At 39.8% G+C, this 21,031-nt stretch overlaps 1 protein-coding gene across 4 annotated transcripts in view; it reads right to left on the bottom strand.

Moving 5' to 3' along the window:
* Window positions 1–878: 878 nt before the first annotated feature.
* The window catches only part of CACUL1 (CDK2 associated cullin domain 1), a 51,488-nt gene continuing 31,335 nt past the window's right edge, over window positions 879–21,031 (bottom strand). For 2 of the 4 annotated variants that reach the window (XM_062635329.1, XM_062635326.1), the window contains 5 exons: window positions 11,028–11,117; window positions 8,063–8,201; window positions 5,337–5,399; window positions 4,435–4,478; window positions 879–3,874 (listed from right to left, as the gene is read on the bottom strand). In XM_062635329.1, the coding sequence (XP_062491313.1) occupies window positions 3,834–3,874; window positions 4,435–4,478; window positions 5,337–5,399; window positions 8,063–8,201; window positions 11,028–11,117 (377 nt within the window). In that variant the 3' untranslated portion in view covers window positions 879–3,833. The remainder of the gene's footprint in view (window positions 3,875–4,434; window positions 4,479–5,336; window positions 5,400–8,062; window positions 8,202–11,027; window positions 11,118–21,031) is intronic. The other 2 variants (XM_062635328.1, XM_062635327.1) reach the window with 2 other exon arrangements.

The following is a 21,031-nucleotide window of genomic DNA, read 5'->3' as shown; positions in this document are numbered from 1 at the left end:
CACCATGCAAACATCTCCATAAAGACGCAGAGATCTTTAATGTGTATTTAAAAGGTTCTAGCGGAGGTGCTCTAAGTGAAGGAAATTCAGAGCAGAAAAGCAACCACCACTGATGCAAGCAAATACTGTCATTAACAAACTTACTTAGAGCATTCAGCTATGAACGCAATTTAAAATCAGTTGTCAACAGAAGAAGTATTTTCAACTAAAATGGCATCTGCACAGTGCCTATCCCCATGCCATCGTAGTCCCAGCAGACCAGAAAGGCCAGGACATCAACTCAAGCAATGACTGTTCCTCCCTAGCTGGACCTTTTGGTTGTGATCAACTGATCCTAAGGGTCTGCACTGTGAGCCCAACTAAGTACCCTCTGGCCACCTGGTGAATGTCAAGGCACCAAAAACAGGCATCTTTGTTTTCTCTCTACTAGAGCTGGGCTGAAGACAGGAGTCCAATTCAAGCAGCTGGTTCTTATTTGTAGATCTACAGAATAGTCCTTTCGCTAGGGCCACAGTGTACATGAAAAGCATTTCCTAGTCACTCAGAACATGGCCTTTGTAAGTCTTTCCTTTTTGCAAACCTGTAGGAAGTAAATAACCATTGTCATGGAAAACTTAAAAGCAATGGATGTGGCTGATCACATTTCTATCAAACAATAGGAATGAACACTTTGGCTTCAGAGTATTCATTCATAAACACTTCCTCAACAACTACACAAAGACACCGAGGATATCTAACTGTGGAGGAATTAAATACTTACCTAGTTAGTACCCCTCAGCTTCACCATTTGTATCAAAGACCATCTTGACCAAATATTGACACTTGCCTATCATTACAGTAGGATGAATTCAAATATTTCAACTTCTCAAATCAAGAAATGAAATTAATCTACAAATATTTTAATGTAGCAAGTTTGGCTGTAGAACCAGTGCAACATGAAGACGACACCCATGGTATAACCAACTTTACTGCTTAATCTTAACAGAGTAAGCTACAAATGCAATGGATTTACCACAAGTTATCTGGTTAAATTAAATACTGCAGTTAGGATCATGCTGTTGGTAATTGTGGCTTAACAGTACCAATGCTCAAGTCGGCTGAGTTAGTTTTACTGTAAGTAAAAGTTTACAGAGAAACAAAATGATTCAGTATCGTAAGCTGTATTCTGTTCCATGCTCAGTCACAATGAGAACGTCTTCAACAGATAAAACAGTATTTCAGCATTATGTTAATAATGCCAAAACATACAGGAATTTTAATGCCAAATTTACAACATAATACAGTGCTTAACAAACAGATTTCTCTGGTATGGTGGCCAAGTGAGAATGCTACAGAGGACTGAGGAATATGCAAGCACTACTCATGGCACACAGAGTGAACCATGCCAACAGAAATGCTTTACCTTTACTGTTCAAGAAGTTTGTGTCCCAAACATAATGCAATGTAAAATGAATGTTGAACCCTTGCCTCAGACAATGAAGCGAAAGCATGTTATTTACAAACTTGACCCAGTAAAACCACTTTAAGAACAGAAAAAGACTGTGATCATTTGACAAAGACAACAGAGCTTGATTACTGTATTATATGGGCTAGAATGGTAATGAAGTTGTAAACAGACTTTAACCAAATCAGGTTAATGCATCTATTCTTTACTCAGGAATGTCATGATTTCAGTAAACACTGATTATTTTAAAGCTAAGGACGCTATCAGAGGTTTTATTTTTGTTCAAATCCAAAACTGTCAGAAAATGTGGAAGCTGGCAAATCATTTTGTTCCCTACAAGCCTTCATTAATTTATCCACCGTGTATTTACAAAACCCCTGTTTGTACCTAATTCTGCTTCAACTTAAGTACCTAATAGCAAAGTTGAAGCACTATCAACACTTGAAAAATCCCTACCAAGTGGTTTGATTTTCCATTACTGGGGATGAAATTAGATTGCTGGCATTGTTCTACATAGAAAACACCACACCAAACATTCATTTTTCATTCTAAAAGAAAAGCTGCCTCAAAATTAAATAGTCCTTGCAAATATGCAAAGAAACACACAGGTAAATCAGATCTGAATCTGTCAAACACAGCAGTGTCCTTCTCATTCTTCCTCCCTGCCACCCTCCAAACTAGCGGCATTGCCAAAGCGGCTGATGTGAAATGGACTGAATTAAATTCATTTACATGACTCCTGGATACAAAACAAAAACAAAAAGAAGCTTTGTCCCTGCCGCATCTATTTTTGTCTTTTTCCTGCATTTTGTAATGAACTCATGCAAGCATAAAGGGGGTTGGTGGGTGTCTGTGTGGTGCTGTTCTTAAACAGGCGTAAGAGTTGTGCAAGACAAAACTGAACAAAGTTTGTTTCACTTCGGAAAGATTTTATATTACCAACTCATTTCTCTTCAGAACTAAAGGTACTGAAAATAAATCCATAGTAATAACAAAAAAAAAACCCAAACACCAACAAACTCTGTAGTCAAACTGCTTTTTCAAGTATATGTCTCCTCTCATGAAAGAACTGCATTAGACATACCACTGATTAAAACCCATGTCACAATCACTAGGATTTAGACCATCAGTCCAGATCTCCTGGAACTGGGCTCAGCTGGATATCCAACTGAGTCTACACAAGACTGGAAGCAAGAGGCTGCATTACACCACTCCTCAACTCCCTGATTCTGACTACACCCACCATCATACCCCCTTCACATTCCCAAAACAGGAGAAGTGGCACAGAAGCCACCAAGTGATCTTGGACAGGTACCATTGTTCGCAGATCTACCAGGTGCACATCTAGTTTGTGCTGACAAAGATGCACACTGCAGACCTACTGGACTGGAGAATTTTGTCCACAATGTCGCTACATAGCACAACATAAAACATATCTTAGTATTTCATTCAATCTGGAATTCACATCTCGATCTATTGCAATTATGGAAGCCAATGAAAAGTCAATGAGAGGGTTCTGCAAGAGTTGGTCCCAGCATTAAACACAAATATACAGGAAAATTAAAAAGGGGACAAACTTTCAAGTCACTATCAGTGATGGTGACAGGTTCAACTTTTCTCCCTTCCTCATTAAATTCACCTCCCATTAATGCAAGAGAAAAGTGCAACTTTGCAGCATGTTTGTTCGCATCAAGTTTTGACTCGAGCACATTTTGCAGTAAACAAAATATGGTCTCTGAAGTTGCAAAGTGCACAAGCTGAAGGCACAGAGTACAAACACACAGGAAAAGAGATTCAAAATACCAAGTAACAAAAAAAACAAAGAGAAAAGAAAAATCTGGAATTTTAAACTCCCTGACAGAAGATACGTTTACATGGGACCAACTCCTCAAAGGTGACCATTTTTGAACTAACAAACAAATACTGTAAAATAATGAAACTTTATTCTTATTAAGTAAAAGCTCCAGAAAATACCTTGAAGTTTAAAAACTAATACACTGATGTGTTAACTAGTTTTAAGAATGTCCTTAATATTAAGAAAAGAGTGCAAAAAAGATTCTTCCATTCTAACGCTTTTGGAAGCTGCTGATTTCGCTGCCCGTTTCCACTTTGAAAGGATCGTTTTTCAAGGTGCATTCCTCACAGAAAAAAATCACAGAACATGAACTTGTCGGTAGGTTAGACCAAGGAAACATGTCTTTCAAAGTCATCCCAACTGTAGCAGCAACTGACATTTTATTATATAAAGAAGAAAGTCCAAAACTCTTCTTTGAGGCATAGCTCGTGTCAGAGCTCGAGTATCAGCAGTTGCCAAAGGAGGCTCCGGATACCACCTGCGCTCCTCCAGTGTCTGTTCTGGCTAGGAATAGAAGCTGATCCAGTATATTCACTATCTGTACCCCCTGGAGCTTGCACAAGTTGATGAGCCATCTGAAATTACATTAAAAGTTCAAGAAATTCTCTTGTATTAAAACTTCCACCTTATGTCCTTTACCCCTCTTCCCCCAACAGCCCAAAACCCAGCACTGACTGAAAAACATCAACAGGGTAAACAGAAGCTGGTATAACATATAAATATCCATTCATTCATTTCAAGTTGTAATAACAGTTAATCATAAAACTGTATGATATTTTATGGTAGAAAATAAAGCAAATAGCTGAAGGCACAGGAGAAAACTTGGTGGAAAGAATGCAATAAAATGAACTGGCAATAACTAAAGATATTAATCCCCAGTCTCCAAGGCTATTTAATGACAATCAGGACCTTGTACTTCAATCCCAACCTGGAATGTACAGGACTAGATTCTCCCCTGGACAAGTATATAGTCAGCACAAAACATGGGACTTTCACTACACCCAAATAGCTGTATGTGGAGATGCAGTCCCTGATACCTCACCACCCCTGAGAAGCCAGAAGACCACCACTACCTGTATGCCCAGCCTCTCGGGGACTGCAGGACACTGGAGGGCAGGGGTAGATGCATACTTACTGTAAGTTAACTCTTCTCCAGCTCTCTTGCGTGACTGGTCACCTCTAGGAAAGAAAGAGAAGAAAGGTATTTTCATGATGATGTGAACTAACTGAAGATGCTCCTGCTTGTAGCAGGGAGGGTTGGATAAGACCTTTAATGGTTCCTACCAAACCAAACCATTCAATGATTTTTAAAAAGGGAAATTAGTATGAAATACCTCAGCACAGCCATCAGCTTTCATAGACTTCAGAATCAAAATTCAAACATAGCAGCAATAACACATGACTACAGGATTCTCAATTCACTAGACAGAAGCATAAGCTATATTTTTTGGATTTAATTAGCTCATCCTTCCATTAAAGTCTGTTTGATTTTATAGGATAATTTTGTACAAAATTAAGATCAGGAAAATTGCTCGTATGTAGCATGGTCTTAAGTCATGCATAAAATTGTTTTCTTTGTTTCAAACTCCTTAACTGAACTTTATAGAGCTATGTGAAAAACTCTGCATCTATCACTGTAGAAAGGTACAATGCTGCTGAATACCCAACAGACTCTAGGCGAGTCTGAGCTGAGAGCACTCCCTCTTCAAGGGGAAAATTTAAGTAAGTAACTATAAAGTTGTATAAACACTGATTGACATAATTGGTCCCAAAACCCCAAAGTTGAATTCCCATTGGAAAACATGGTTTCTTTCCTTTTATTCTTATGCACACGAACTCTCAGAAGCTGGAAAATACCTATCATCCTTGTGGTGATAGATATGCTATTGATGCTGTTAAAGAAGAGAGATTCTAATATATTTTCATCACAGTGGTTATAATGTCACATTTATTTGCTGGAAGTTGGCAGAAATTATTGGTTTTTTTTTCCAATAATATGAAATGTTCTTCCCTGAAGAAACTCTTAAGATGACTGACCTGCTGTGCATGCCTTGATTAAGGTCCTTCGCAAAAGAAATACTGCCAAGCAACTGGCCTATCCTGCAACAATAGTATTTAATAGTGTTTATAACCTGACTATTTCAACTAAAACCTGACATGCTGTTAATGCTGCCCAAGAGACCTCACTGTGTTGTGTTCCTCAAGGTTATTGCTTTACAGGGAAATGCAGCAGCAAAGACTTCACCATTTCTGGTGCAATTGGGGAAGAACAGATGATCTTTCATACTAAACTAGAAGAGAACAGATTTGGCACATTACCTGCTAAAAGAGAAAACAACCTTTTTTAAGTGTAAGTATATACATCTATATGTGTAGGAATACAACCTCAGACCAATTTTGAGTTATAAATAAGTTATATTTATTTACAACACAGGAAGAAACGTATTTCAAGATGTAATATGCAAACCAAAATGTGTTTCAAATGCCACTGCAAAATGCCATGTAGCAAATATATTACCTGTTTTTATTTTCTTTTACATGTATTCTTTTAATGATGACAGACTCTAACACTTCATACGACCTCCATGTTTACCAGACTGCACTGACCCCCTGACAGTAAAACCATATAAATATGCAGTGCAAAACACATTCACCAGAAACTAAATGGCATCAATCAGTTATTCCACTGCAAAGGTTTAGTTTGCATTTTTATTTAATACACTGTAAGCAGTTATGTAGAAACAGCAGCTGTGCAAAAGCATGGGCTAGGCTGGGCCAATTGCCTAAACCTACAAGGTATACCAAAACTCTTCACGTGTTCAATACCCAGAAGATGCCATACTGCATAAAGCCTGAAGGAAGAGAACTTGTTACTTTTCTGAGGATGCCCCCAAGTCTCTACCAAGAGAGCACCACAGAGGTGTCTAGACTTTGCAGTGGTCAGTATCCTTCCTAGCCTTTTATACAGCATCTTCCTTACAGCACCAGCCAAAGAACTTCACAGCCAGGCTAACAAGCCTCTTTTATTTTCAGGTACCTAGGGAAAAATGTTTTTGAGACAGATTGTTTTTGTGGATACGAACTGTTACTACTTGAAACTTGATTTTTAATTCTCTATAAACTGTGAAACTGGTGAAATGCAGTTTTAAGCAGAATATTAGAAGCCACCTACAGGATTAGTAATATTGAAAGACAAAACCAAAATGTTCCCTTTTTTGTTCTGTGTACTACATTCTTTTGTCAGCATTATAGGCCAACTCAGTTTCCAAGTCTCAAACTTCTGTTATCTTGTGCCAGCTGCACTGCTCTTTTCAGCGCAAGCCCTTATGGCTTGTTTTCAGTGCCTTAACTCGTGTGTGTACTTGCCAAAAACATCTTTTCCTCACCAGAAAGCCTTACAAGGAGCAGGCCTACAAAACCATTTGTATTTGAAACAGCAGTAGAGTTCTGAAGCTCAATAATTTACCAAGCTTTGAAGAGAGAAAGATCACCTTTGAGGAAACCTACACAGAATCATGGAATAGTTAGGGTTGGAAAGGACCTTAAGATCATCCAGTTCCAACCCCCCTGCCATGGCCAGGGACACCTCACACTAAACCATGTCACCCAAGGCCTCGTCCAACCTGGCCTTGAACACTGCCACAGATGGAGCATTCACAGCTTCCCTGGGCAACCCATTCCAGTGCCTCACCACCCTTAAAGAATTTCTTCCTTATATCCAACCTAAACTTCCCCTGTTTAAGTTTTAACCCATTACCCCTTGTCCTATCACTACAGTCCCTAGTGAAGAGTCCGTGTCCAGCATCCTTGTAAGCCCCCTTCAGATACTGGAAGGCTGCTATGAGGTCTCCACGCAGCCTTCTCTTCTCCAGGCTGAACAGCCCCAACTTTCTCAGCCTGTCTCCATACGGGAGGTGCTCCAGTCCCCTGACCATCCTCGTGGCCTCCTCTGGACTTGTTCACACTTGAGAGTATGAAATCCAGGAGTACATCTTACACTAAATATACCCATGTCTAGCGGGCGTTCAAACTACAGGACCAGATTCTCAGCGTTGCACAGGTAACAAGAAAGATGAAGACTTATTCTCTTCATGCAGAAATGATCCTCTTGGGAACAGAGCACAATGGCTCCCCCAGATTAAGACTACTACAAAAGTGGTACACTGCTGTAGCGAAAGCACTGTGCTTCCATCTAGGCAGTTAAATAGAAGAGCACAAAGCAACAGGGACTCCCCAGAGGGCATAATACAGGCCAGGAATATTTTCTGCTGTCTCTTTTGCTGCTTTTTCTTTCTCGCCCTCCCTAATTCAATACTTAGATGAGAAAAAGACTATTTAAAATAAACACCTTAACTATATAAATAGCTCTATAAGTGGAATAAGGAGAAAGTCATCAACTGGCATTTTCAGAAACATAATGAAAAGAAGTCAGTTTACAGAAACTGAAGAGCCAAAGTAAAGGCTGAACAAGGGCATAATCATACATTAGAAACAATCAAAACACAGGGAATTGTGTTTTGAATTTATGAACTATAAGCAATCTTTTTCATGAAAATATTTCAAGACTTGCAATCATCTTTTTGGTATCATCTGCAGGGTTGGCAGTGCTCAAAAAGCATGGAAAATAAGGCCATTTTCAAATACTGAGTTGTGAAGGTTATTTATTAACTCTTGAATTATTTCTTCAGTATTTTTAGGTGTATCCATTTTTACCATTTCAGCACTGTCCAGCACAATTACTACTGAAGACTAATAATTATTACCTAGTAAATCCATTCTGCATAAGCTCTCTCTGAAGTTTCTGGTCTTGAGCAGCATATTCCTGAAGCTCAGATTCCACAGCAGGTGGTAGAATATTTGGGATGAACTTGGAAAACAAAGCTGGTGCCATCTGTACCCATTCTGTAAGAAAAGGGGAAGCAACAACAAAATGTGGAAAAGATCTTTTGTGAAAACTTTATTCTTTGACAAATGTAACTTTGCTCCGTTTTAAACACATTTTAGGATCTTGAGTTTAAACAAACAAATACTCCACCCAAAATACCCCAAACCATCCCCAAACTCCACAGAAACCAAGCCATAAAGCAGAACAAATAATCAGATGTTTACATGTAGATAAAAGATTTACTGTTTGCCATCAACCTCATCACCAAATTGAAATTCAGTTCTTGCTGCATCTCACAGGTCCTGCTGAGTCTCTGCACTCACCTCAATGACAAGTTTGATTATCAACTCATCTAGATAATCAGCTCATTTGTAACACTTTACTCTGCGAGTGTATTCACAGAGCTGAGCCTTCCTTCTAGAAATCACACTAATGTCACCATACAACCCTGCTTCTCCATCCCCCATTTCAAATGAATTAATGCAATTCTTTTCCCGATCTTCCAAGGCTTAGATGAACACTTTTCTAATCTTTATTATGTAATATTAACCTCTACTAGTTCAGTTTCAGGACAGAAATGCAATTTCACTATACCGAACATTGCCTTACAGGAGCAAGATAGTTTACCTTAAAGTTGCGTCAAGGCTGACTATATGAAACACAGAATGAGTCAAGGATGAAAATTGGGTTTCTAGCAACTGCTCTGAGAAAAATAAATACCTCTTGTGAAGCCAACCTTCCCAGAGGTTATAGCAGTTACCTTAGACTCCATCTTTACTTGGAAAAAAGGGATGCTTTTAAAAACATTCACTAAGGCATATGACAAGTTTTCACCCAATTCCCACATATGTTTACTTGGTCAATGCCAAACTTCACTCTTCACTCTAACTGGCAAACTTAGAAAATCCTCTTTATTAGTGTACAGGGGGTTTAAACAAAAACCAATGCACTAAACTCCCTCATCACAGAATCATTTAGGTTGGGAAAGACCTTTAAGATCATCAAGTCCAACCATTAACCCAGAACTGCCAAGTACACCACTAAGCCATGTCCTTAAGTGCCACATCTACACATCTTTTAAACACCCCCAGGGATGGCGACTCAACCACTTCCCTGGGCAGCCTGTTCCAGTGCTCCACAAGCCTTTCAGTGAAGAAATTTTTCCTAAATACCCAGTCTTTGGGTTCAGCCATCCAGACAGTTTTACCCAGGGAAGTGCACCCATCCAAACCATGAGGAGGCAGTTTCTACAGGAGAATGCTGTGGGAAACGGTGTCAAAGGCTTTACTGATATCCAGATAGACAACATCCACAGCCTTTCTCTCATCCACTAAGCAGGTCACCCTGTCACAGGAGATCAGGTTAGTCAAGCAGGACCTGCCTTTCATAAACCCATGCAGAATGGGTCTGATCACCTGGTTATCCTGTATATGCTGTGTGATGGCCCTTGAGATCATCTGCTCCATGACCTTCCCCAGCACTGAGGTCAGGCTGTCAGGCCTGTAGCTCCCCAGGTAAAATGAAAAGCAAAACCAAACCAACAAAACCCCCAAATTCTACAGACATGAAACAGCACTGTTTGTCTGATGAAATACAGGAAAAAGATACCATGTGGAATGTGTTACCTACTAAAGACCTAATGCCACTGAATCATTTAGCCAAGCTAATAAACTGACTTGGAATTCACAATATGAAATACTGTGGTAGAATATTTCATGCCACTGCCAGATCATCATGGGCGAGGTGAAAAGAGTATTTCAAGCTAAATCCAAGTGGGCCAACCAGCAGCCTGAGCACCTGCCCAGGCTCCAGTGTTTTCTGATACAGGCACCACACGCTGGAGCTAGAATTAGAAGACAGTCTTTTCTGGCAGCATCTGAAATCTAACAGCCTGTCAAGTACTTTCTGCCTGAAGAGAAAACAAGAGAAAGCCCATCACCACCAGCCACATCAGCATCACTTTTCCTTTTGCTCTTTACACTGCCTAAGCAGACACTTCCTAGTGCTGCTCTAATACCCCAGCACATCCAACTGACCACATTTTTCTGCTTTACTTCTCCAGTTACCTGCTTGCCAGACCCATAACACATCCAATGGAGCAAGTCCCACAGAATAAGTAGCAAAGCATGGCCTCAGAGAAACTCTTGCCCTGACTGTTTCAGAATTCATCCTCGAGAACCAGCATCACCAGAGAAAGAACAGCCTTTTACATCAAGAAGTGTATCCTGTGCTCTTTCGGTTGGAATGACATTAAAGTTCCTTATTTTCTCACAGGCTGAGAAGCTTGAGGAGCAGGTAACCAGAGAAAATATGTATTGTTTAAACAACAGCTTAAAGTCAGCCACTTGGGTCCTCCTACCAGCTGTGGAAAGCAGGCAGATTGTAGGAACAATCTTTATACTTAAGTATCTTACAGACATAAGGCAACTATTCAAAATCCAATTAGGCACATGGTACCAACTCAAACCAGTATCTGTTGTGTTGTGAAGTAGACAACAATGATCAGCTGAAATGGAAAACTGGGAAATCACAAGTCCATCACCTGTAAGAAAACCAAACTGAGCTCCTTTCAAAAGAATTATATATACACCCTTCTTTTCTTTGGTACTGAACAGCTCACAAAAATGAAATCAGGGTTGCCTTAAAAATGATGGTACAATGTTACTTTTGCTGTTGTAAAAATAATCCCTGCTTACTGAAAGAGCTTTATCCATGCAATTTGTAAATGGAGGGTCCACCCCATTCCTAGCTTGCATACAAGAACTAGAGCTTTCTGTAAACCTTTCCCATCCTCATTTCTATTTTTATATCAACTAAAGTATGAGAGACCATTCCTTTTTTACCTGGTCGTAGTGTATACAGGCCTTTCACAATATTTGCCATGGTTGAAGGAGTTATTTGAAAGGGCGTTGACTGAGCTTCCAAAAGTAAAGCTGAAATAAAATTACGATAATTAGCAAAGTTTCTAATAAACAAATACAGCCTCTTACATATACATTTTTATATCAAAGACAAACAGCAGTTGTGCTTTGTTATGTGAAGTCCTCACAAAGGAAACATGTATATGACTCATAATGCTCAAAAGTAATACAACATCACCTTTAACAAACTTATTCTGCTCAAATTATATGTGATGAAAATGGGACATAACTTGTTTTTCATCCATTTTCAGACAGGCAGCAGGAGTCATGAGGAAAAACCAAGCAAGTGATGGCTCTTCAGTATTGAGATGCAGAACTCAAGTAAACAATTTATTTTTAGAAGCACTCTCATACTGTGTGCCAAACACCTGGAGAGCCACAAATCCTTGATTTACAGTACTTTGAACCTTGTACAGAAAACTAAGGATGGTTGGAAGTCTATAAATGAAGTACAAATAGTGTAAAAAAATATGTAAAAATCAAATAAGAAAAGTGGTTCTTTTAAACACAAGTGAATATTTTTATTTTATTCTTGGTATCTTCTGTAGTAAACATCACAATAATTGCATTTTCATCTTGTGGAAAAACCTGGCAATAGCACATTCACCATTTATATTACAATACACAGGCCTTTACCCTGCCTTGTAATTTATAAGGCTTAAAAGGTTTAAACTTATATCTGAATTATAGAAACACCCAGGAGAAAGAAAAGAAATAAGTAAGGTTTAAACCAAGTGCTGCCTCTCAGCTCTTACTCCTCTATGAAGGAGTTAAGCAACAAATACACCTTTCTGTACCCATTAGATAGAGGAGAAATGATTCTTACTAGTCTACCTAAAGGGCATCTCTCTGTGCTTATATTGTACAGACTCTGCTTTTTAAGCTTCAGAGCATCTCCAGATCTAGCTGCAGCACCTGCCACTATAGTACCATAAAATGGAAAACAGTGTCAGAAAGAGAAGCACACGCTACTGAAGATTTAAGTGGCTCATGTAATAGGGAGATTAAGGAACAAAGTACTTTTTCTACTCCCCAAGTAATCAAAGTTGTTATATTTAACTGTTGCAGATGAATTTATTTTACAAAGAACCATCTTACAAGCGCTTGCTCATTTCAGCTGAAGCCTTGAGGGGGCAAGAACCTGTGATTGGTTTTGTAATGACTTATTTACAGCCTATTTCGTAAAGACATTTTTCAAACAGCCTCTTGGCAACCAAGAAAGCTGCAAATCATAGAATTAGGAAGGAGATAATGCTTTATAAGGAAGCTAGGCAACAGTAACAGACAATCCAAAGAATGTGTGGGTATATATGTATATTTAACTAGACTGTAGCTACTTTAGCCTAAGCTTCACCAACAGATTTGCACTGTCCAGAGAACTGCAAATTTGTTCTTCAGATACAGACATCAAATTATATCCCTAAAATATGTATAACCAATTATTTAAAACAAAATAAGCCTAGGAATTAACAATAACATCGAAAGCACAAAGTCCAGAGATAGAAGTACTTGAACATTTAGTAAGAAAATTAAAGTAGCATAGCTTCTTGAATTTAATCCTCACAAACAGAAAACTGTGCTCTCACTAGTGCCCAAGATATAACTAGCAAGAGCAATCAATATTTCAGAAGCTACTTTATGTGACTTTATATATAAAGGACATACTGTGGGAGAAAATGATGCTGCTGAGAGTTTTCTTCCCTTCCAGGTAATGGAAACCCCCACCAGTGGCAGTGGTCCCTTAACATGATCAAGGTGTTGCCCAACTGCATTATCTGTAGAAGCAATAGTTTAAGAGCATAGTCCACGTCTTGAGTATAGTTTACCATTACAAACATGTAATAGTACTTGTCACTTTTGTTAAGGTATTATTCACTAATGAAGCTCGTTTCAGTTGTGAACCTTTGAGGTCATGTGAACAGATACATTTACAATATGAAGCATGTATAATAAGCAGCCACTTGTTTCTGTTCCAGATTATTGGTCACACTACCTGTCATTAGAAAGGGATTTCATGATTAAAATCAGTGGAAAACATAAATGGAAAACATAATCCAGCCTACGCTTTCTCCAAAAGCTAGATATCAATACCTGATATAAATAGCACTTCTGCAGGATATGTCTTTTCAGAATGATTTCGGTAAGAATCAGCAAGACTCCTCTCTTTGGATAGATCCAAAAAATCTCAGTTCAGGTTTATAGACAAAGATGTAAGTAGATGGAAGACGTAAAACTTTACCTTCAGTTTTGCAATGAAACCTACCTAAAGGCTCATCAATCCTGGATAACTTCTTAAGTGAGGGTCACTTAAACAACTGTGCCAGACATGCTGAAGTTACCCCTGTTGTTATTTTACAGTCTCACAAAAGAACCTCCACATATTAAGGCTTTGGCTCTTGTTTTATAAGAATAATTAAGACAAAACAGAAGGTGCACCGACTCCTCCCTGCTCTCAGAAGCTCCAATAAAACTAAACCTCAGATGACCGATAGCTGTACTGACGCTATGATACTATCTGACCGCCTCCCCAGTGCTTGTAAACTAATACTGCATTTTACAGACCAAGTAACCAATATGCTAAGAAGTTAATTAACCTGAAAACAGTCTTGAAAACAACTCATGGCAGAATCAAAGAAAAGCGTGGCTTCCCAAGATGGAATGTTTTAATTCAGAAACACACAAGATGCTCTGAAATACTCTTCAACCAAGGTAAGACAATACCTAGAACTACCTCAGGATTTTTTTGGAGTTATGGGGGATGAACTATATTGGTGCAAATGAGGTATGAACCTGCAGCACTTCAGGTCCTCCACAGTAACCGAGTTACTCCATTATTACACAGGAACACTGGAGAAGCTTGTCCCTCAATGAAGGTTTAAGCTACTTCCTAATTACAGTGGGGTACTTGGGGCAAGATTTGTGATCCCAGTAATTCCAGGAATAGCAGATGACATCTCAAGTTCAAAATCACTAGTTCATAACTCAAGGTTCACTTGAAGAAATTAAGAGTTAACTATCCTAAAAATCCTTTTCTATCCTTCAGCATTCCTTTAAAATAGATTTATTTTGCTTGGCAGACAACTGAAACTTTTGCATGTTAGCACACAAGATTTTTTCCTCCCTTTCCAGTAATTTAATAGACCTTAAAACCAAGATATTTTAACAAATTATACATAAGTAGGGCTTAGGCAGATGTGTTCAAAGTTGTAATTATTCAGGGATGCACTTAAAGGGTACTCCCATTAAAAGCAACTCCAACAGCTTCCACAACTAAGGCATTAGTCAGCTGCTGCTCTCCAGTCTTCAGCTGAAGCAGAACTGATTGCTTGATGAAGCTGCACAGTAGAATGAATGTATTCTGGATTTCTTTATCCCATTGTACAAACTGTGATCTTTAGTACTTAATTCCAGCATGCAATACTTGTATTATTTTGCAGAACAACAACTTTAACATTTCCACAGAATTTAAATCTTTACACAACCATGAGTAAGACATATCTGAGCTTTCCAGTACCTAAAGGGGCCGACAAGAAAGCTGGAAAAGGATGCTTTACAAGGGCAGGTATGGACAGGACAAGGGGGAATGGCTTTAACCTGTCAGAAGGGAGACTTAGATTAGATATTAGGAAGAAATTCTTCTCCGAGGCGCTGCCCAGGAGAAGGCACTGCCCAGAGCTGTGGCTGCCCCATCCCTGGCAGTGTTCAAAGCCAGGTTGGACTGGGCTTGGAGCAGCCTGCTCTAGTGGAAGGTGTCCCAGATGAGTTTTAAAGCCCCTTAAAGTCCCTTCCAACACAAACCATTCTAGGATTCTATGACATACAGTAGTAAAGATGAAACTGTCCCAAGTGCACAGCCAGTACAAACCCGAACAGCCCAGGCTCACCTGGCAGTTCTGCCCTTTAGGAATATCATCAGCTCACACGCATTCAAATCTATAGTTTAATAAATTACCTTTCTCTCGATCAGACTGCATAAGGTCCATCTGACCACACCTTGAACATGGTTCCTGTATCCCAATCTTTACTGCCAAATCCAGGCTGTGCAAAGCACTTGATTAAAAGCCACATGCCAATAGCTAATAGGAAGGAAACCACTATGGCTGGCATCAAAATGCAGCTGTAGTTTTGTTGCTGTTCTGGGTTGAGGTTTTAGGGGAGGCTGGCTGGGTTTGTTCTGGGCTTATTTTGGGGGGGGTGTCATTCTTTGGAGTTTTGGATTTGTTGTTTTATTATTTATCTGCTGCCTATTTTATTATTAAAAGGACTGATCACTTTTCATTACTTTAACTGAGATACAATTTGTACATGTTAACTTCAACAGCCTTTTACATGAAAGGCAAACTTTCCTCCGGCTTAACCCTCACATTTGCAGTAACAAACTGTTCACGATTCCGCATTTTTCTTTTCCTCTAAGTAGAACTAAAAAAGGATTTTTAGCACCTGAAGTTCTTCAAAAGTTTGGAATGAATTAAAATGTGGATTAGAAGAAAAAAAAAAGACCTAAACATTGTATTTATTACTAAACATTTGCCAGTAGGAATTTCATAGAGCCACAGATTATGTTTAAAATATTCATTGCATGGCCCAAAAGCTTTATTAAGTATTTAAAGAAAATGCTACAAAATAAAAATTCCAAAGTTTTCATCACATGGAAAATATCCAGCACTGTTAGAAGAATAAATATGAAAAGCAAAGCTATAAATGCAGACATATATACTTTGGGATTTCTATAATTGGAAAATAAGGTGATATTTTTCTGTTTGCAATTTTATGTTAAGGCTTATTGAAATGGGAACATTATTCCTAGTTTTTTACCAAGGAACCAGATTAAACATGACAGTCATTACTTCAGACTGTATTTTCCAATGAGAAAATGCCTTTACTCCAAAGGTGCTGCAACTTAATCAATATGAAACAAGATAAAACAAGAGATGCAACTTCGGCTTTTTAAAATAGCCTAGTTCTTGGGTGAAAAGTTTAGTTCAGTGATAAAATTGTGTGTAGATAATCATAGAGTCACAGAATAGTTAAGGTTGGAAAGGACCTTAAGATCATCCAGTTCCAACCCCCTGCCATGGGCAGAGACATCTCACACTAAACCACGTCACCCAACATTCTGGTCAAGCTGGTCTTGAACACTGCCAGGGATGGAGCATTCACAGCTTCCTTGGGCAAGTGTTATTTAAAGAATTTGAGCATATTCTATTAAACTTAGTAACAATACCTACTGTTTCCAATATGGTTACAATATGATTACTCAGTGCTTAGCTGACAAATTACAACCAGCACTTCAGTATGAGTGATATCACCCTGGTCAGCTTGCCATTCTTGATTACTCCATCAGGTATGCTGAGCACAGACAATTTAAGAGATGAATAGCTGCACAAGGTGTATCCCACATAGCCCTTGAGAGTGTGGGGGGAACTGCTGAGGTCTAAGAATAGACTGACATTAATGTGACAATTCAGTGTTTCAAAGGAAGAGGAATGGTCAGTGCAGCATCTCAGCTGAGTCCCCATATGCTGGGAAAGGACTGGAACATGCTGCACTTAATTTTCACTATCACTTATCTGTGTCTACCAGTATTTGGAAGGAAGATAGGAAGGAAGGAAAGGAAGGAAAACATGTTTTAGGGTTAAAACTGGGAACCTGAAGTGGAGGCAATAACATTAACCTATTTGCCTACATAGAATAAGCCAGAAATTAAACACAATCCTGTAGATACATAAAAATCTTTCATATGTAATTTTAACAAAGAATTCTACAATAAATGCATCCCTTCCCTACATCTAAAAAGGGACCCTTTATGCTACAAAACCCTTTTTCTCCCCTTCCCCAAACATTTAATGTCTCAAGCTGGTAACTCAATGGCTTTATAGCTGTGGAAAAAGAGTAAAATAGGTTTTTGTTGTAGAGAAATTCTAACAGAAGTCACCCCCGTTTAGTCTGGTACAAATGCACTGGAATCAATCAGAATTTCCTAGTGCTCTGCTACCTTGCTTCATTTCTAAGGCCCTCAGGAAGCAATCTTCTAACATCATTTTACCTATCCAGACACATAGGCTGATTCTAAAGGCAGAGTGCAAGGCATTGCACGTGAGAGAGCAAGTAATTCTGCCTTTTAAACTATTGTATTGTTTTAAAAGAAATTGATGGTTTTCTTTCTCTGTATCATTCTTAGAAGCAAGAAACACCTTTATGAAGGTAAAGTAAGGTTATGCAGTTTTTCCTCATACTGATTTTGCACACTTGAAGGAAGAAAAGCAAGCAAAGCAGTGTCTAGGGGCTGAGTAACACCCCATGTATTACAGAAGGAAAGAGCCTCAGCAATCAAATGGGACTTTTTGATTAACAACATACGACTTCTGCCATCACAGCAGTCACTCTGTGTCTCAAAGAAAAAAGGAATGGTGATTTCAAATGCTTAAGGGCAGATTCTCTATTAATGCTTTAGTTCAGATTTGAAATGTGCTTTTGAAGCAAATTCACTGATCATCCCCATTTACAGCTCCTTGGTTTGTATGGCAGAGCTGCCTTGGAGCACATTAACTTCATTCCTTTTGGGCAAGATTAAACCAGATGTGCCCAAACTCCTAACTGGCATTCTGTCCACAGGACCAGACATTAGCAAGTGTGAAATAAAACTCTCCCAAACACATGTAAAGGTGAATACTGGTTCCTCAACAACACACAGGTGTTTTGTCCTGTGTTCCCTTTACACCACACCAGTTATTAACATAGATATAACCTAAACCATGCAAGGAAACCTTCAGCTCCTCCTACAGGACAAATACCTTCCAAGATACAAACCCATGGTCACCAAACTTCAGCTGCACCAAAGCTATAATAATGCTCTAGGCATTTTTGTCAAGACCAAGACACAGAGATACACTGACTTTGGATCCAACAGAGTACAGCTATTAAAGAACAAGTTCATTTATGAAGCTAACTGCTATTTCTTCATGAAACATAAGCATTGGATCAATAAGGTAGAAAGAAGCACAACTTCTTGAATGTAAATCCAGAAGAGCAGCATACAGAAAGGGTAAGGGCAATGCCTTCTTTAGGCAGCTGAAAAAGAATGAGTGTTTTCTGCCTTGGCATGGGATTTTCTCTGTAGTTTGTGCATCAGGGCAGTAACAGGTTACTTCTCACACACAGATTTGAGATAGATGTCAAAATAGAGGGGAGGAAAAAGAAGCACCAGCTCAAGCAGGGAAAAAGTCAATCCAATCCATTCTTTTCTTGTCTATCTCTGCCAAAGGGTGAGGCATAGCAAGTGAATAAAAAAAAAAGACCAACACATCAAAAGAAACCCTGTGTTCCTTATTGTAGCTGCACAATCAGGCCGTGAACCTGGCATCAATCACAGCCTTTTGCACTGCTGCTCTTCTGGGGTAGTCACGACAGCTAGTTAAGGAATTTATTGACAGTAGGCACTATGTCACAGCAGTACAGAGCCAAAGTGATGAGGGTCGCTTGCTCCACTGACATCGACTGGTTTCTGGAGGTCAACACAGCAAAACACATCACCTAAATATGTAGCTCTCCTGCTTACCCACTGCAGAAGCAACAGGAAACATGCTGCCTGGTACATTTATCAACTCCAACAGCTAGGACTAGATTCATTCTCTACAATTTCGTATTAGATTTGTACCTGCTGCAAGCAACAAGGACAGCTGGACAATTTCATCCTCAGGAAGCTGTTAGCAGCCTTTTCCAGCTTCCAAGTTAACTTTTCTGGTCCTTTTCAGAAAGCACTGACATAGTGGAAATTCCTCTCCTGACATCTGTCTTACATAAGACTCTTCAGAGAAAAGTTTTTCCTAGAAAGCTATTAGAAACTGCTTATGTAAGGAAACAGGCTGCGAGTCCTCCTTCTCCTCCAGGGTTTTTACAATGAAATTTTTCTTGGAAAACCATGAGAATTGGTATTTTTGGTGAAGGTAACACAAGGGATTCTACATGGCTCAATGTCCGGCTGGAGACCAGTAACGAGTGGTGTCCCTCAGGGATCGGTGTCGGGACCGGTCTTGTTCAACATCTTCGTCGCTGACATGGACAGTGGGATTGAGTGCGCCCTCAGCAAGTTTGCCGATGACACCAAGCTGTGTGGTTCGGTTGATACCCTGGAGGGAAGGAATGCCATCCAGAGGGACCTTGACACACTTGTGAGGTGGGCTGATGCCAACCTCATGAAGTTTAACCATGCCAAGTGCAAGGTCCTGCACCTGGGTCAGAGCAATCCCAGGCACAGCTACAGTTTGGGCAGAGAAGAGATTCAGAGCAGCCCAAGGAGAAGGACTTGGGGGTGTTGTTCGATGAGAAAATGAACACGGGCCAGCAGTGTGCACCTGCAGCCCAGAAAGCCAACCGTATCCTGGGCTGCATCAAAAGCAGCGTGACCAGCAGGTCAAAGGAGGTGATCCTGCCCCTCTACTCTGCTCTTGTGAGACCTCACTTGGAGTACTGTGTGCAGTTCTGGCGTCGTCAGCATAAAAAGGACATGGAACTGTTGGAACAAGTCCAGAGGAGGCCACGAGGATGATCAGGGGACTGGAGCACCTCCTGTATGAAGACAGGCTGAGAAAGTTGGGGCTGTTCAGCCTGGAGAAGAGAAGGCTGCGTGGAGACCTCATAGCAGCCTTCCAGTATCTGAAGGATCTGAAGGGGGCCTATAAGGATGCTGGGGAGGGAATCTTCATTAGGGACTGTAGTGGCAGGACAAGGGGTAATGGGTTAAAACTTAAACAGGGGAAGTTTAGGTTGGATATAAGGAAGAATTTCTTTGCTGTTGGGGTGGTGAGGCACTGGAATGGGTTGCCCAGGGAAGCTGTGAATGTTCCATCCCTGGCAATGTTCAAGACCAGGTTGGCCAGAGCCTTGGGTGGCATGGCTTGCTGTGAGGTGTCCCTGCCCATGCCAGAGGAGCTGGAACTGGATGATCTTAAGGTCCTTTCCAACCCTAACTATTCTATGAATGTAAAGAATACATTTTTACACTGGGTTTTAGCTCTGAACTCACACAAGCACTGACACGGAAAACTACACTCAATAGCTGCCTACATTCTATTAAGAATCTACAGACAGATAACCAACCGCTCCATATGCTCGGGTTTCAGTAGGTGATTCTGTACTTATCTTGATATACATCATAAACAAAAATCTGAGACATTCAGAAGCTGAAAGCTAATGCTTTAATCCTCCGTGATCATTCTGCCTACACTTCATATTTTCAAGCCCATACTCCAGTTTTGTATTAGTAAGTTTCAGGGAATTTCCTCATTCACAGGCCATGTTCTCACCATGGATCCTGATAACAATGATCAGACTCATGAAGTCTTGGTCCCTCTTTATTGTACAGCGTTTTCACCATGGCCCAAAAGATTTCCTTTCCTCTGGGGAAAAGGGACCTGTTTTATGATCTCTTCCTGACACAACAGATCAAAGATGGGAACACAGGAAACTCAGGTCTAGCCTACCAGAAAAGACAGTGGCTGCATAAGAAGAAAAAACCCCATGTATCTCTGAATTTTCCTGCTTATAAATCATCTCATGCAGGACCCCAGCAGGAACAAAGATAACATTCTCCACCACCCCTTCCCTAGTGACAAGTGGGTATTATCTGTACCTTCCCCCCATCCCATTTCTGAACCTTCTTGTAAATAAGATGCTGTATCTTTCCTTCTTACATTCAGTTAAGTAATTCTGCACACAGCAACTTCTCCCAAGCCATGTAATACCGCAGCCTTATCTGCAAGAGCCAGCTTTGGCTTTGTAAGGAAAATAACCAGGTTATATTCACTTAGTTCAAATGTATCCACTTTAATTTGAAGAGCACTGACTCAATAAGTATGTGTGAATGTAAAAGTGTTTCACAAACACAACTGTGTATATGGATCTGTGTATTATTTCTTTTTATGTAT

This window comes from Pezoporus occidentalis, unplaced genomic scaffold (genome assembly GCF_034315485.1).
Source record: "Pezoporus occidentalis ecotype Australia unplaced genomic scaffold, CSIRO_AGI_Poc_V1 ctg45, whole genome shotgun sequence".
Classification (NCBI taxonomy): Eukaryota; Metazoa; Chordata; class Aves; order Psittaciformes; family Psittacidae; genus Pezoporus; species Pezoporus occidentalis.
This window is presented reverse-complemented; position numbering and strand designations above follow the sequence as displayed.